General features: G+C 35.9%; 1 protein-coding gene across 1 annotated transcript in view; it reads left to right on the top strand.

Moving 5' to 3' along the window:
• igsf3 (immunoglobulin superfamily, member 3) overlaps nucleotides 1-8355 on the top strand; it is a 296199-nt gene extending 287844 nt beyond the window's left edge. Inside the window, exons 8-9 of the mRNA NM_001159666.1 lie at nucleotides 6851-7273; nucleotides 8105-8355. Coding sequence (NP_001153138.1) covers nucleotides 6851-7273; nucleotides 8105-8355 — 674 coding nt within the window. The remainder of the gene's footprint in view (nucleotides 1-6850; nucleotides 7274-8104) is intronic.
• Nucleotides 8356-16174: the final 7819 nt, after the last annotated feature.

Raw genomic sequence — 16174 nt, 5'->3', positions numbered from 1 at the left:
TGTACGATCCTGGCTTGATGAAGGTCCAGCTGGGTGAAATTTGCGACCAGGGCGACGTGGCATATAATTGCTCGTTACACCTGTTATTAATTCTTTAAATTAATTAAGTTGTAAATTCTGACAAATTTATTTTATAGTTTTGGCAGCAAACAAATATAAAACAGAAAATGTATAACAAAATAAAGAAATCAGCAGATATAAATATCATCTTACATATTACCGAGAGCCACAGGTCTGCACAGCAAGGCTGCAGTCAAACTAACATTTAAGCATGCAAAATTCTGTCATATGGCTCTGCGAAAAGAAGTGGGATTAAACAAAATATTTAGAGATTGAAAAAGCAAGCAACTGGTCCATAATTTTTGTTCAGACAGGTCATGGTTTGATATTTAATTACGCTCAAGCAATCACATGATGTGATTTCGCAGTTCAGAGTTCTCCAAGCTTGAACTTTCCAATGCTGCAAACTGTAAAATTTGTCGCATGAGCTATCATTCCAGGTCTGCAGCATTCACATGCATATGAATGGAAGTCTATAGGGAGAAAAGTGCAGTGTGACCAGGACTTTAAGCTGTAACTCTAATTAAACACACCTGATAAAACTAATTAAGGCTCGTTAGAAATCTACAGGTAATGTTGAAGCAGGGTGGGAACTAAACTCTGCTGCCCTGCAGTTCTCCAGTAACTTGGAGTTTGACCCCCATGGTATATAGCAGGGGTGCTTAATCCTGTTCCTGGAGATCTACGTTCCAGCAGATTTCAGTTGCTACCCATATCAAACACACCTGCCTGTAATTATCACGTGGTGTTCAGGTCCTAATTAATTGGTTTAGGTGTGTTTGATATGGATAGCAACTGAAATCTGCAGGAAGGTAGATCTCCAGGAACAGGATTAAGCACCCCTGGTATATAGCATACTTTTAAAGCAACTGCTAACATTTATCACAATCATATATCCAATAAACACACACACACACACACACACACACACACACACACACACACACACACACACACACACACACACACAAAGTGCTGCAGTGAAATGTGTTACTCTCTCCTCAATGCTGACCATGCAAAAAAAAAAAAAAAAACTGAACAGCAAAAAACACAAAATAATTATTTTAAATTTTAAAGTTTTAAATAATTAAAAGCTCTGTCAAATTTCAAAAAGTTTACAAAAATAAAGTTAGCAACACCGAAAAACCAAAGGATCCAATCTTTTATTGTTATAATTATCTCATGACAACAAACTTTTTTATTGTTTCAAATATAAATTCATAGGTGGAAACACTGCTCTGAAAAATACTTAGCAACAAACTCACAACCTGGGACCGGACAGGGGAGCTTTTGTGTGTGGATAACTATGTGTATCATGTTTTTGTGATTCCCTGTGATGATGTGCACATGTTACCTTACTGAGATGATGGAATTTAATTTTGGCTTAGTTGCCAGAAAGATACATACAACTGTTAGCTTCTGTACATTATGGCAGTATGCAATATCCAATAAATATATATACTTAAACAAAAGTAATGTAAGAAGTTATATATGAGGAGAGGCTAACTAGCTAACAATGTAGCTTTCAAGTACACAGTTCAAGATAACAACAATATAACTTAAAACAGCCTTATTTTATAAACCCTCAAAAACATTTGAACACATTTTACTTACTCATTTTAGATTCTTATTTAAAGCCTAAAACATATCAGACTCAACATCTGAATTGATAGACAGAGAACAGAGCACACTCAGCCGTAAACAAATCAAACACCTGGCTCTCTTAAAGGGCCGGCATTTTCTGAAAACTCTTTCTAACACCCTTGTGTTTAGAATAAGACGGACAGCCTGTGGGAGTGTGTGGTGATGCCTAAATCATTGTTTTTTACAGTTATTTACTGCATAATCTACAGAGTAACAGTGCAGTTATACTAATTAAACACACCTGATCAAACTAAATCTAAAGGTAGTTTGTTGAAGCAGGGCTGGAACTAAATTCTACTAGGCTGTGGCCTTCCAGGAGTTTGACACCCCTGATACATAGCATATTTTCAAAGCAACTGCCTACATTTATCACAGTTATGCACATATCGTTTAATAAAACAATAAAAATATACTATAATATAAACTTCATCCATAGAAATAAATAAATAAATAATCTGATTCTCATGTCGTTCCAAATCTGTAGTAATAATAAAAAACACAACAAATATCATGATTTATACATTTATTTAGGAAAGCCTTAATTCTGTTAATGGCACTTTTACTTGCCAGTTTTCCAGACAAATTCATTGAGTCTCTGCAAAAATGTATGTGCGTGTTGTTTAAGATATATATATATATTAAATAACACATTTTTATTAGTTATTTAGCAAAATACTAATATTCAGTTGAAAGTGCAATTTAAAATCTTAACTATAGGTCAAACTAGGCAATTAAATAAGATTAATTATAGAAAAAGTAAACAAAGTTATAAAAATTATTGTGACAATTTCTTTGCTCTGTGTGAATATTTTTGCCTTTAAATGCATTTCGTCCATATCTTACACTTACCTTTTAATAAGCTCTGTGGTATTGGTTGACTCCTGATACTCAATGTTAAGAACATAAAAGGAACCAAAGAAAACACAGAGATAAAATAAATATAAAATAGCAACATAAAGCATCAGAGTAGATGGGGCAGTAATGGTTGAACAGTAATTTACCATTTATTATCACAGTAAATATCTGTAATGGTACATAGAGTAAATTACTGTAATTTATTCTTTGCACTACAGAATTTCATACAAATCCTGCTCCTTTTACAGTAAAATACTGTTTCTTTTCATTACAGCTAAACACTGGCTATTTTACAGTTATTTACTGCATAATCTATAGTAAGGGTTAACAGTGTTGTCTACTCTCATGTCTGTGCTAACGCAGAATGAAGCGAGTGCACCGATGCCCATTCTGACCAATCACAGATGTTTCTGCTGAGCTCCTGAACACACAGGCATTCAGCTCATGCTGATATGCTCTCTCATTGGCTGCAGCTCGTCACTACATCTGACCACACGTGGGGTTGAGTCGGCCGACTGCTCTGGAATATTTAGCATGCTGAATGTTGGATTTCCGTCTGCGAGGTGTCGGCGACGCGTCAGCGAGCCTCGTTGATGCGTTGTTCAGTAGTTCACACATAAAGAGCGGCGAGCGCCGAGCACCCGCAGATTTCTTCCCGATCACAGCCCGATCTGTCGGCGAGCTCGTTAACTTCCAAATCGGGCTTAAATCAGGCTTAAAATCCTTTAGTGTGAACTAGGCATAAGCTGTCTGTTAAACATGAAAGACGTTTTTTTGAAAAATGTTGGAAACCTGTAACCATAATTTTTTTTTCAAACATCGTCAATTGTTTTATAATGTAAAAATATATAAAGGTAGGGAACAAGGGTGAGTAAAATAACAGTTTTGGGTGAACTATCCCTTTAAGCTTAGTAGAAGATGTAGTGCTGGTCTAGCATGGTTCAGTTGAGGAGTAAGGTTTACTATCTGAGCTTAAAGACCGCATTTTATCAAATCAACAAGGAACAGATAAGACCGATAAAACACACACTTCTCATATTTCTTCCAGACACAGTTTTCAGCATTACTGCCCTACACACATGTGTCGTTCACTTACCACTGTCACACAGACATGTTGCGTAGTGTAGTTTGTCCTCTAGTCTACTTTATGAGAACAGGTGGCTATGACATCTGCTCCTGTAAAAATGCATCTTGTTTCTGTTTACTGGTCAAAAAAAATGAAAACAATTATCATAAATAAATAATGCATATGTCACATTTACATGGAATCCCTTATTGTATATGCATCATTTTTTTTTTATCATGAACATGTTTATGTGTTTTTTTGTGTGTGTGTGTAAGATGTGTAATCGTCTTCAGCACCTCCTCAGTCGAGCTGTTTTTCATGAATTCTTTGTTTTATATCTCTTTCTATTTTCTCCTCTCACATACACACAAACCATATACAGTATTCCTCGATAATATATCTAAATACATTTGTGAAAATTCCCATCTTATTTCCCTAGGGATGCGAGCGTGAGTGTCAAATCACCTCCCTGCTGCATCCATTGCCTGAAATAGCATCCATACAAAATGTATTTACAAATAGATAGTTGATGAAAGGTTCAGCACCTCCTAATGCACCGTCTTCAAAGTTAAATTGCACTACTTCTACATGAGCAGAAGATAAGAGGAGACCCTTATATATATATATATTTTTTTTTTTGCTGGAAAACACAGTACTATTTTTAGCCTGCTGAAGAATTGTGCGACTTCTCACGCAAAATGTGTTGATCCTCACCTTCAGTTGAGAGTGACATACTGAGCTGCTAGATCCACATCTCTGGATTCGTGATGCCCCGCAGTATTTTGTTACTGAGGTACTGATGTAGTTTTAGGATGTGTTAGAGTATGTGAGTCAAGTTTCTACTTTATTTGTATAAACTTTTCAGTTACCTTTTTTTTTTGTTGTTGTTGACATTTTGTTGATTGTAAGTAACATTGCATCTATTCGATGAATTATTAGAGTGGTAGTAGACTGTTAGCGTTCATAAAATAAGTTGGAAACACTTTAGTTTAGGTCACAAAACACAGCATTAATAATCCATTAGCTAACACTACTAGCTTAATAAACTACCGATTATCTGTTTATTAATAGTTAGTAAGGTAGAACTGGGTTTAGATTTTGAGTAGGATTAGGGATGCTGTAGTAGCGAACTAATAGTGAACAGTTAATAATAGGCAGATAATAAGCCAGTAGGTTATAACATGAATTGTGACCTAAAGTGTAACCCAATAAGTTATTTTTAGTGCGTAGAAATATATTTAGGCAACCATTATAAGCATAAGTGTTGTCAAAGGTGCTGTATGTAAGTTTTTGATAAAAAATACCATAATATGTTCGTAAATATTTAAAAAAAACATGCTAAATGAACATTCTTGTTTATCTGAAAAACAATGCGCAAATCAGATATCCTGCTTTGAACATGTGTTTTCTGTGCCAGATCGCTGTCTTTGTTTTGGTCACTTTAACAGTTTAGCCAATATTATTGGCCTTGGTGGAAAACTTTGTATTTCATTCATTCAGTGAGAAGGCTCTCAAAGTATGTGTCCGTGACTGAAAATGCTACCTCCGGTGGACAGTAGCAGATTCCAAAATGAGACATGGTTTCAGAGTTCCACATTAAGTGCTTATTAATTTGAAACAATTAAACAATTGAAACATTAGGTGAGCAGGTTTCATTGTAATGCCTTGTATTAACGACACGCATGACGAGATATGCAGTGATAAGCAATATGGCTGTTTGCACCAGACAACCCGACAGAAATTTAAATACAACTATTCAGAAGCACAGAATAGAAATGAATAATTTGTTCTTTTAGAATTTTGATATTCCAAATGCAATGCAAGAATTACATTCAGGAGGTGTGCAACAATTTTCATTTCCTGTCTGTAACTTTTATAGGCAGCTGATATTAACAGTTCTAATATAATAGAATATAATCATTCTCCAGTCCTCTATTGGCTGCACCCATACATACGTTCTCTTTTTCTACTAATTCTCTGCACAACATTAAAAGCATAAGAGTTTCTCAACTGCACATATTCTGTTTTCAGTTTCAACCCGTCTCTGCTCACAGGAAGTTTAGCTGCAGAGCTCAAGTTCTGCAATTTGCAAATCTGCAAATTTTAGACAACCAGGCATTTGCTTTTCTATCAGTTTCATCTACTTCTACAAAAACTCTTTGTTATTATGCAAGACATATCATACTAAAGAGAAAGTTAGTTAATATATCACCTTTAAGCAATACAAAAACAATTGTTTAATAAAAAGAAAAAAATAATTAAAAAATATTTCTTTTTCACAACAATATGTATGTTCATTCTGTTTTATATAATATACTGTAAACAATGTAAATGATGAACGGGGCTGTCAAGCTCTTTAAGAAAAAGAAGCAGCATAACAATGCCAAAAGGTTAGTTTGTATCATATAGTTTTTACATTTATTTATTTTATTTTATTTTTTTACAAAAATAAGAACATTTCAGTCACCGTTTAACAAATAACATTTAGTAACATTTTAATCAGTGGTTAACTGTATTATCATGTGTTAGAGGTAATACTTTTTTGTTTTTCATACCATTATTTTGGCTTATTTAAGGCTGAGAAGCATCTATATGTGCAGACAATATTTATCCACATATTGGCTACAGTATAAAAAAACAGAGCTGTATAATGTCTGTTGCATAATCCAACACTTTTCATGTGGTACAATAATGAAGGACCTGTCAAAATAAATTGAAATCTGTTCAAAATATAGGTTGTCAGACAATATAACATGAAAAATAATTGGCCTGTTGAATGTAAAAATGGATCAAGACTATTTGTAATAAAAATGATTTGATGAAGCAGTAATTAATTTAATTACGAATATTTTATATTTGTTATGCTTTGTTTCCTTTTTTAAATTCAAATGTGCTTTGAAAAGGAGTCTCACACTATATTCGAAATTCTGTAAAATTGTAAAATACATGTGTTAAAATAATAATTTATTCTATTGACAAAAAAGCTGAATGTTTTATTTAGTAGCAAAATTCATTCCCCTTATTTGTTCAGCTGAACAAAGTCTCTCTTGTTTTCAGAATGACAGATTTTTAATTTTTAATGAATTATTCTTTTAATTAAACCAGGATATTCTGCTCTAAATAATGTAGCTGTGGTTTTGCAACAGATGCCGCTTCAGGCTCTGGGGAAGATTAGAAATGTTGTCATGCACTTAATGATTTTTTTATTATGGTTTTGTTTTGCAGTAGAGAAGTTACAGGTGGAAGAGGCAGAATCCAATATCACAATACCTGAAGATGGATCAATTCGGCTAGGCTGCAGCATTCTGTCTCAGTCCTCAAAAGACTCCCGCTTCTCTGTATCCTGGTACGTGTATCGTTTGGGCCAAGAGGAGGAGGATGAGAAAGAGTGTGTCTTCTCCATCGGGCATGACGCAGTGTTTGGTAATGGAAACTGCAGTCCCACGGAGGAGCCTGGTCCAAACTCTCGCCTGCAGTTTGAACGCACCACGTCAGACCTGTACAGTCTGACCATCCAGAAAGCTCGGGCCAGAGATGCCGGAAATTACTACTGTCATGTTGGAGAATGGCTGCTTAACCCACGCAACGAATGGTACCAACTGGCCACCAAGAACTCCGGAATCACCATTGTTAATGTTATGGAGCAGGGTGAGGTTTTATAAGTACTATTTTTTCAAGTTGTCAATGTGTAGTTTTGCTTTTACACCTGTCCTTATTAGAAACAATGCTGTAAGTCATTTCTCGGCTCAGACCGAAAGTGAAATGATACAAAAAACTGAAGCAGAGCCTATTAGAACATGATGGAACATTCCCTCTATTTAGGGCAGAGTTGAGCATCAGTTTTTGTTTCTGCATATTTCTTTCATTAATTATTTTATTCAGTTTTTTGTTTATCTCTGTATAACCACCTATTTTTAACCACCACCACTCTCTGCGTGCACACACACACACACACACACACACACACTCACACACACACACACACACACACACACACACACACACACACACACACACACACACACACACACACACACATAATGAGTTTTTATTTCTTTTTTTTGTAGTACCATCATCTGCTTTAAGATGTTTGCCTTTCATTACATTGTACAAAGAGTTCTTGATCAATAAATATGTGATCTTGATCAACAGTATATGCAGATCTTCACATACACTAAAGTATGCTAGATAGATAGATAGATAGATAGATAGATAGATAGATAGATAGATAGATAGATAGATAGATAGATAGATAGATAGATAGATAGATAGATAGATAGATAGATAGATAGATAGATAGATAGATAGATAGATAGGGTAAGTGGATGGATGGACACATGTATGGATGGACACATGAATGGATAGACGCATGGATGGATGGATAGATGGACAGACAGAAAAACAATACTCTTTTAAATGCACACCATGCTACCATGGTTATATTTCTCTAACCCTCTATTGCACTTCTCTCCTCTCTAGTCTCTACAATTCAGTCAGTGGTTTGTTCCAACGACTCGCTCTTCTACTTCGTCTTCTTTTACCCCTTCCCCATCTTCGGCATTCTCCTCATCGCGGTCCTGCTGGTGCGTTACAAGAGCCGGAGCTCCAGCAAGAACCAGGAGGGCAAGAATGGAGCACCGCTCCTGTGGATAAAAGAGCCCCATCTCAGCTACTCCCCAACCTGCCTGGACCCTCCAGCTCTTAGCCTACACCCTGGCTCAGTGGAGTAACAGAGACACAAACACAGCCCTGTCTCACATTTAGAGACTTGCTCATCTACACTCTCTTCTCTCTCAGACGCTTTCTCTCTATTTTCTCTCCTCCTCCTCCCTGATGAGGCCACCAGAAAGTAATCTGGCCTTCTAGCCTGGCCTGTCAATCCGTCCATATGACTGACTGACTAAGACCTTCCTCAGTCGAAGTGTCCACGACTCCGGTGACTGCTGATGGTGATGCCTAGACATTTGCTTTGCTTTCTTTTCCTGATCTTTTTTATAACTATATTTATATATATGATTTTACTTTTTATTCATGCTTTTTTGTGAGAGCCTTTTCTTTAAGGTTGCAGTATCTGTGAGCCTTGATGTAGTTTTACCCGACTGACGCCAACCTCCTTCCCCCTCTAGGATAGAAGTATTTTCTTTTTGCTTTTTTTCTCCTGTCTATGAAGTCTGGTGGAAGCCATTGCATATTATTTGTTATTTTGCTAGTGCCGATTGTTTTTTATTCAGGAGACTGGAATGTCATTGCCGGACCATGAAAGATTTTAAAGACAATGGTGTATGGATGAAGGAAGAAAAAGACAATCTTTCCTCATAAGTAACTTTGGATAATGACAATGGATGTATATTGGTTTTGTTTGTGCGCTGCAGAACCGTTTAAATGGATACAGAGAGCCCTCATTGCCCAAGGATACACACGAACCCCAGCTCATCGTCACTGCCAAATACCAGTACAACTTCAAAAGCCACAAATTCAAGGATTAGACGTGTTTTAACATCTGATATCATTTGGCTGGAAAAGACAGTCTTGATGCTGACAGGTTTCCTCATTGCTCAGATGTTTCTACCTGCCCTCAAATACAATGTCTAATTACCCTCCCGTTTCACCCATGGTTTAGTAGATTCATTTATTTCCTTGTCTACAAGAGTGTGTGTGTGTTTGTTTGTGTAATGTATATTTGCACAAACGACCCCACAAATCAACTCTGTGTTCTCACATTTCAGTAACGCAAGGTTGAATTGAAACAAAGGGGGCATGAAGGGCTTTTCTCTCCAGAGTTTTTGACTTTCTTGTAAAAAAATGAAACAAAAACGAAGGAAAACTTGAAGGTAGACGGCTGACAGGACACTTTTTGTCTCAAGGGACATTCTCATTGCCAAGACCTTTTTATCATCACACGTGCCCTGTAATGTTCCAGGAGGAAAGTAAAACTGGCAGGCTACTATGTATTTATGAGTTATGAAGGGATTAGACTTTTTGTTTTCTATATATTCAAAGTCACATCAAGTGTTATTCTTCTTCTCTTTATGGGTTTGTGTTTGAAATATGGTGCCCGATCTTTGTGTTACAGCTGAGAAAAAAACTAAACAATAGATTGTGGAAACTAAATGCACCGTCTCATAACCTGTAACCTGTGAAGACCTAATAGTGTGATTATATCTCTAAAAATATTGTCGGCCTCTATGAACACTTTGAAAACACTGCCATGTTTTAACAGTTACATTAATCCTGTGTCGTTCAAGGATCTCCAAACTGAAAGCATATAAAGTTTAGCTGTAGCGTGAATGGATTTTGGTAGAGCTTTGCTTATTTTATTTTAAACCAAACATGGTTGTTGTTGTGTTGTCTAGTAACAGCGACGCCAAACTGGATGTTTCACTTATCACAGAAACATTGGAGACCTTTCGACAGTGTCATTTTCACTCTGTTCTCACAGTCGCTCTCAGCGTGTCGTCTGGGTCGCTGCCGCTCTCAAGTGATCTCCACAGTCAACCTAGCAGCTTTTCTGTAAATGAAATTTAGATCCACTCCAAGCCAGTGGTCGTCTTATTTATTGAATCATACAACTCCTAGTTAGAATATGTGAACTTCAGAAACCTGAATAGAGAGAATGTGGCAGAAATAGCAGTGAACATTTAGGCAACTATTAGGCTACTGAATGTGCAGTGGCCTATGGGAAGCTATTCCCAACCAATCTGACATTCAATCTTAGCTCTCTTTATCTACTAAAGTTTGTTGAACTGTACAGTGCATGATGCGTAAGGGGGACATTTTATCAATGTCTGAAAGTTGTGTGTTGTGACCTCATGTCAAATCAATGGCATGCTCACTATCGCCACCTTGTGGAAGGCCTCGCCGATTCAACTCATCCATTCGTTTGACTGAAAATTAGCCGTTCTAACTTTTTAAGCCTTCCTCAAGCTGGAGATGTGTAGTGTGGCATTGAGTGTGATATTGCGGTTCTGCTGTCATTCAATCTGTACAGAATTACTCAGAATTCTTAATAGTGTTTTTTGTAGTTCAACATGCCCAGCTGAATCATAACGTTCTCACAATGTTGTAAATGCATTTCGAGGGCTGCATGTCATGGCTGTTTACTGGCAGTATAGCTGCAGAAAAACTAAACAAATGACAAAAAATAATGTGTTGGTGTGTGTTCAGTTCAGCCAGTGCTGCTTTTTTTCAAGTGGTGGTTTTTATGTTTTTTTTTTAAATAACCAAAACGGTGCACTGAATATTTGAAAAGGTTGCCATGTTTTTTTTATGCTTCTGTGTATTTGTTGTACTCTGTTCGATTCTGTTTTGTTTTTTTATATCTATGCTTATTTTATTCAATTGTAGCAATTGCTATTATGAAAAAGCACTTTGCTATTGTCAGTTGATTGCAATAAAACATTCAGTGCACAGCATTTTACGTTGTGTTTTTATAACGTGTTAATAACAAATGTGAACACTAGGTGCATCCCAAATTGCATACTTATGCACTATTCTACGCCATTTTGTAGTATAAATAGTTGAAGTAGTACGTTCACACTGAAAACTCTAAAAAAAAAAATAATAAATAAGTGCACTTTAATTAGCCAGATGATACACTTATTCAACCAGTAATGTGAACTGTTGGACACTTCATGCACTCAATGGCCGCAGCTTTGCTCACATAGCGGAAGAGGTGGCGCTTTCAGGCACTGATGTTGGATTATTTATTTTGGATTGTGAAAGCAAACTTCTCCTACGAGAGTGATTATAATGCCACCTGGTGGTAAATGTGGTTTTACTATGGCTGGTTTCATTTCTAGTTTGGTCATTTATTTTACTAATTTGGCAGCCATCAACGTCATCTGGGAAACAGTTTGAATTTCCCCTTAGTTAAAAAAAAAGAGAAAAAATAGTGTTCCATTTGGGACGACACTACATACATAAACTATGCTGTTGAGTGTGTAAGTGAATAAGTACATAGTGCGTAAGTGCATAGTGTATAGTGTTCTATTTGGGATGCAGCTATTGTCTTATGCCAAGTTCAAAATACGTGGTTTTCAGAGTCAATGCCAGTTGTTTTCACACTGCATGAGTCTGTGGGGAAACATTCAGTTGCTGCTGAGTTCATATTTTAGAATGGATTGGCAACGGATTAAACAACATAGGCTCAATTTGAAAATGTAGACTTGTATAGATTTCTGGAGATCTCGAATTATGCAGCCAGATGTACGTATGGCTGCATTTCTTCTTTAAAACAAATGCAATGGGGCAGTATGATGTCGTTCTTTTCCATGCTACCAACTGACTGATTACCTCCATATGGTTGATGTTATCTGTTGTTCTAGTGACTTGGAGTGTGGTTGACTGTGACAACGGGGTTTGACTCCGGTGAAGAACAATTCCAGAAAGCAGGTATGACAAAAACAAAAGTCAAAAAATAAAATAAACAAGTGAAAACACAGTGAGAATGTGGTAAAATCGGAATATATGCCAAAAATCTGGCTGCTGTGAGGGCTTTTCTTTTTCTGGATTGCCTGTAAGGACACTGTCGGTTGGGTTTAGGGTAGAGGGTGAGCGCTGGTCAGTTAGTGCTTTTGAAAACACATAAAAGGAGGAGGGTGGATCAGTCGATCACTCAGTCAGTCAGTCAATAGCTGCCTCTGATGGATACACGTGAGAACAGCAGGCGTGAATGGCATTCGCAAGAAAGATTTGAGATTTCAAATAGACAGCAGCCTGGGTGGATTTGGTGGATTTGCGAAGACAAAAACTGCAAAAAACTCCTCCTGGGACGTATTTGGCGCTCTCCAGAAATGTATATACACTGAAAAAAGTGCTGCATGCAAAACTGTTGCAAACAATTTATTTGTGTTGAATTTAAACAAACAAATTAAATTTAATAATGTTCAACTTGTTTGTTTAAATTCAGCCTAAATAAAGTGTTTAAAACCACTTAACGTAAAAAAATAGAGTAAAAAGGAATTATCTTTGAATAATTTTTTTCAGTGTAGGGCTACGTTTTCAGAATGAGCCTGGGTTGAGATTAAGGATAAAAACCAGCATAAGAAAAAAAGTTTTTAAAGATGATGAAACAATGCCGCATTGAAACTATTTTTCTTATGCTGGTTTCCAGTCTCTTCACACCCTGGTAGCCATTATTAAATTAAGTCTATTGATATGGATTTTAACTGTTTTATGAAGTTTTCTCTTTGGTGAATGTTAGGTGATATAGTAATGTTGTCTAGTACACATTCATGCGTTGAAGAGGCATGGCTTTTTATGGCAGTTTTCAGGGTCCAACATAGGCTTTCAGTGCTATCAGGCTAACATTAGCATTTTCCAAGATCTTCTATTGCACCTTTAACTTACTGCCTGACTTGACTATAGGACGTATCGCCAACAAGCCCAAAAGTAACTGGATGCAGCCTTGATAATGCAAGCTAAAACTGCATAACTCACACTTGCAATGTCGGACACAATGGACTCAATGGAGCTAGTGATGTCACTGTGAGGGTGGGGTTCGGTGAGTGCATTAAAAAGCATTGGATGCAGCTCAGATTGCACTGCACCAGGTCTGCATCCAGACCTCTCTCGACAAGCATGTTACAGCAATTGTGCCAAGATATTCCAAGTCCAGAAAATTAACTGGTTGCACTTTTATATTTCAATGTAAAATGCATACTATTAACAAACCATTAACTAAAAATGTAGCTCAGTACTGTATAAGGTTCAGTTCAGATGTAAAAACCTTAGAATTTTTTTCTAAAATGAGCATTTTTTTATCAGGCTCCTTTGTGTATGTTTAGTAATTTCACTTTTCAGGCAAAGAGTAAGTTATTTTCATGTTCTTTAAAATGAAAAACATGAACATAGGTGGCTGAAAAAATGCTAATTCCAGATGGAAATTTAAGATAGCACTTACAGGTCTTTGCTTCTGAACTCTTCATATATGTATTCAGTTTTTATATTAATTTCAGTATTATTATTAACTAATATGGACACTTTTATATGATTTATTTATAATACAGTAATGTAATATATTTGTCTAATATATTGTCTTTTAGTAAATATATTATATAAGAGACTTGCTTTGTTTACCAAACATGTGGATCTAATTGTATTTTTTGGTTTTCATTTATTTAATTTTTTTTGTCATTTTTCTTTTCTTTTCTTTTCTTTTTTTGTGTGTGTTTGTTTTTTGTTTTTAGTTACTCCCAAAATAAAAATTATTCCACAGGAAACTGCACAGAAATTGCAAAAAATGTCTGCAGATTCTGTCTGGCCCTGGTAATAATCCAGTAGTAAATGGTGTAAATTTTTAAACTAAAGGGTTACCAGATAACCAAAACATTGCTCCAAGAATACTTTTGTGCACCCAATAATCTGTCAAAATGCCTTTTTGTGTTCTCTTCTGCTTCAGGTCATGGTGTGTGTTTAGTATGGTCATTGCAACGAAGTACATTTAGAGTCAGCAATGCTGCACACATGAGTCATATTACCTGTAGTAAACATCCAACCTGGCATGATGAAGAAGATTCATTTTACAGTTTTGTTTTTCCTTTTGTTCTTTTTGTTTTTTGGTGTTCTTGGAGCTTCGTGGGATAATGGTTGAACTTCTGAAGTCACATGAAATGTTTTAAAAAAGAAATAGAAAAAACTTTAGTATTTAGAAATCATAGTGAAGATTGTAGAGTCTCAGGGGTACATACTTTTTATTTTACTTTGTCTGACTGTTGCATCATGATGCACACCACAGAAAAAAAGCAAATATGAGAAACAGAAGCTTTGTGATAAGTGGAGATTGGTGTAAACCTTTCATCTCCCCTCAGTAAAGGTATTTGGCTCTCCCTATCTGAAGATAAGATTTATATATGGAGATAGACTGACAGTGACAGCATGTAGATGCTCCACATCTCTGCAATTGCTCTTCTCTGTGACCTCAAGTCTCAAACAGACAGAGAAATGCCTTTCAAAAAAACCTTAATGATCCAGGTATCTCAAAGTCACCATTGGTGTTGTGTATAAGGATGTGTACAGTGTACAGGAGTGTCTGCAGTGAGATGATCTTGATGGGTCTGGAAAATATTTCTCTCATCAGTGCTGTAAGGCAGAGCGTCAGTCTACACATCTTGCTACACTATTTATACGCTGACATGTCGTGGTATATTTCTTATGTTCGTTTTAATGAATTTCTGAATTTTCTGTCATCACACAAATATTAAAAATGTCCTCTTATCCTTCATATCAAAGTCTGAGTCATGATGCAGTTTAAAGTTTAAGCAAAGTATTGTGGAAAATTAAAAGGTTGATGCAACAGAAATTACTCAGTTAATCTATCTATCTATCTATCTATTCCCACCACCACCCCCTTTCTCCTTATTCCAACCTATTATCAATGGAACAAATCTGTACTTGATTGTTGATCTCACTGATGTGTTAATTAATGATCCGCAAACTGTTCTAGAGCAGTCTCCTGTTTTGTCTTAATTTCCTGCAACAGAACACCAGACCCTTACTTACCTGTTATTACTGTGGTATTTCCAGTTTCTCCACATTTCCAGTCTGCAAGTGTCAAAATACAAAGATACAGTCATTTATAAACCCTCTTCACCTATTAATTGACTTAGTTTAATAAATAATTGTTCCACTATTGCGTGTTTTGTTTTCATCAGTGAAAATTTAAATAAAGCGTCTAAATGATACCCAGAGTGGGCCTTTCCCGTTTGGTGGAAGCTTCATAATCAGACCTGAGGTGGAGTGTGAGTGTTTTAGCTGCATCTGTTAAAGTTCTATTTTTGACGTATATTGAAAGTTTGTGGATTCCAAGAACCATCACTCGCTGCTTATTGCTATTATTCAACAGACGAGAAATAGAAAAATGAAGATGCTTATGTGGGCCAATCACTTAACAGAAAGAGGCAGCATTTTCAATGTTTGGTGATCCCTTTACTTAATTTGTTTAATATGTTTATTTCAGTACACCCTTACCTAGGTAGTTCTGTTTTATATGAGTATATAAACATAAACATTCGGATTTCTGCTTTCCAATCCGTCTCATCATAAACCAACGTTTATCCTTTTCTTATCATCTTGTTTTTCATATTTTTTTATTAAATATAGTTATTTGATCACTTAAATAAGTATTTAACTGTGAATTGTTTTTAATTAATAAATAAGTTAACACATTGCTTAATATAAGAATGTTCAGTGCATTTGGCTGTCTCTTATTAACTATTTTCAGAAGCCACAAAACTAGGTTAGAGGTCTTGGAGACATTGAGTGGAACTGCTGGCTGAGGACTGGAATCAACTGTTTCTATTGTTATTTCTAGTAGTTAATACTATCTAAAATGTCTAAAGTGATTTTGCTATTTTTACGGTTAATTATTTTAAAGTGATTCTACTTTTATTCAAGATAGACTTTGTATAGTAAGAAAATAACTGCTTGAATGTAGATTATACCGTTTTTTTTTTACCAGTTTTGATAAAGACAGCTGAGAGTACACTCAGCCTTGGATAAGAAACAGATTATACTTTAAGTGTAAGTGTTCTGTTTGATTGTTGATCCGTT

Source organism: Danio rerio, chromosome 9 (genome assembly GCF_049306965.1).
Source record: "Danio rerio strain Tuebingen ecotype United States chromosome 9, GRCz12tu, whole genome shotgun sequence".
In the NCBI taxonomy this organism is placed as follows: Eukaryota; Metazoa; Chordata; class Actinopteri; order Cypriniformes; family Danionidae; genus Danio; species Danio rerio.
Note: the sequence above shows the minus strand (reverse complement) of the source record. Positions and strands in the feature narration are given on the sequence as shown.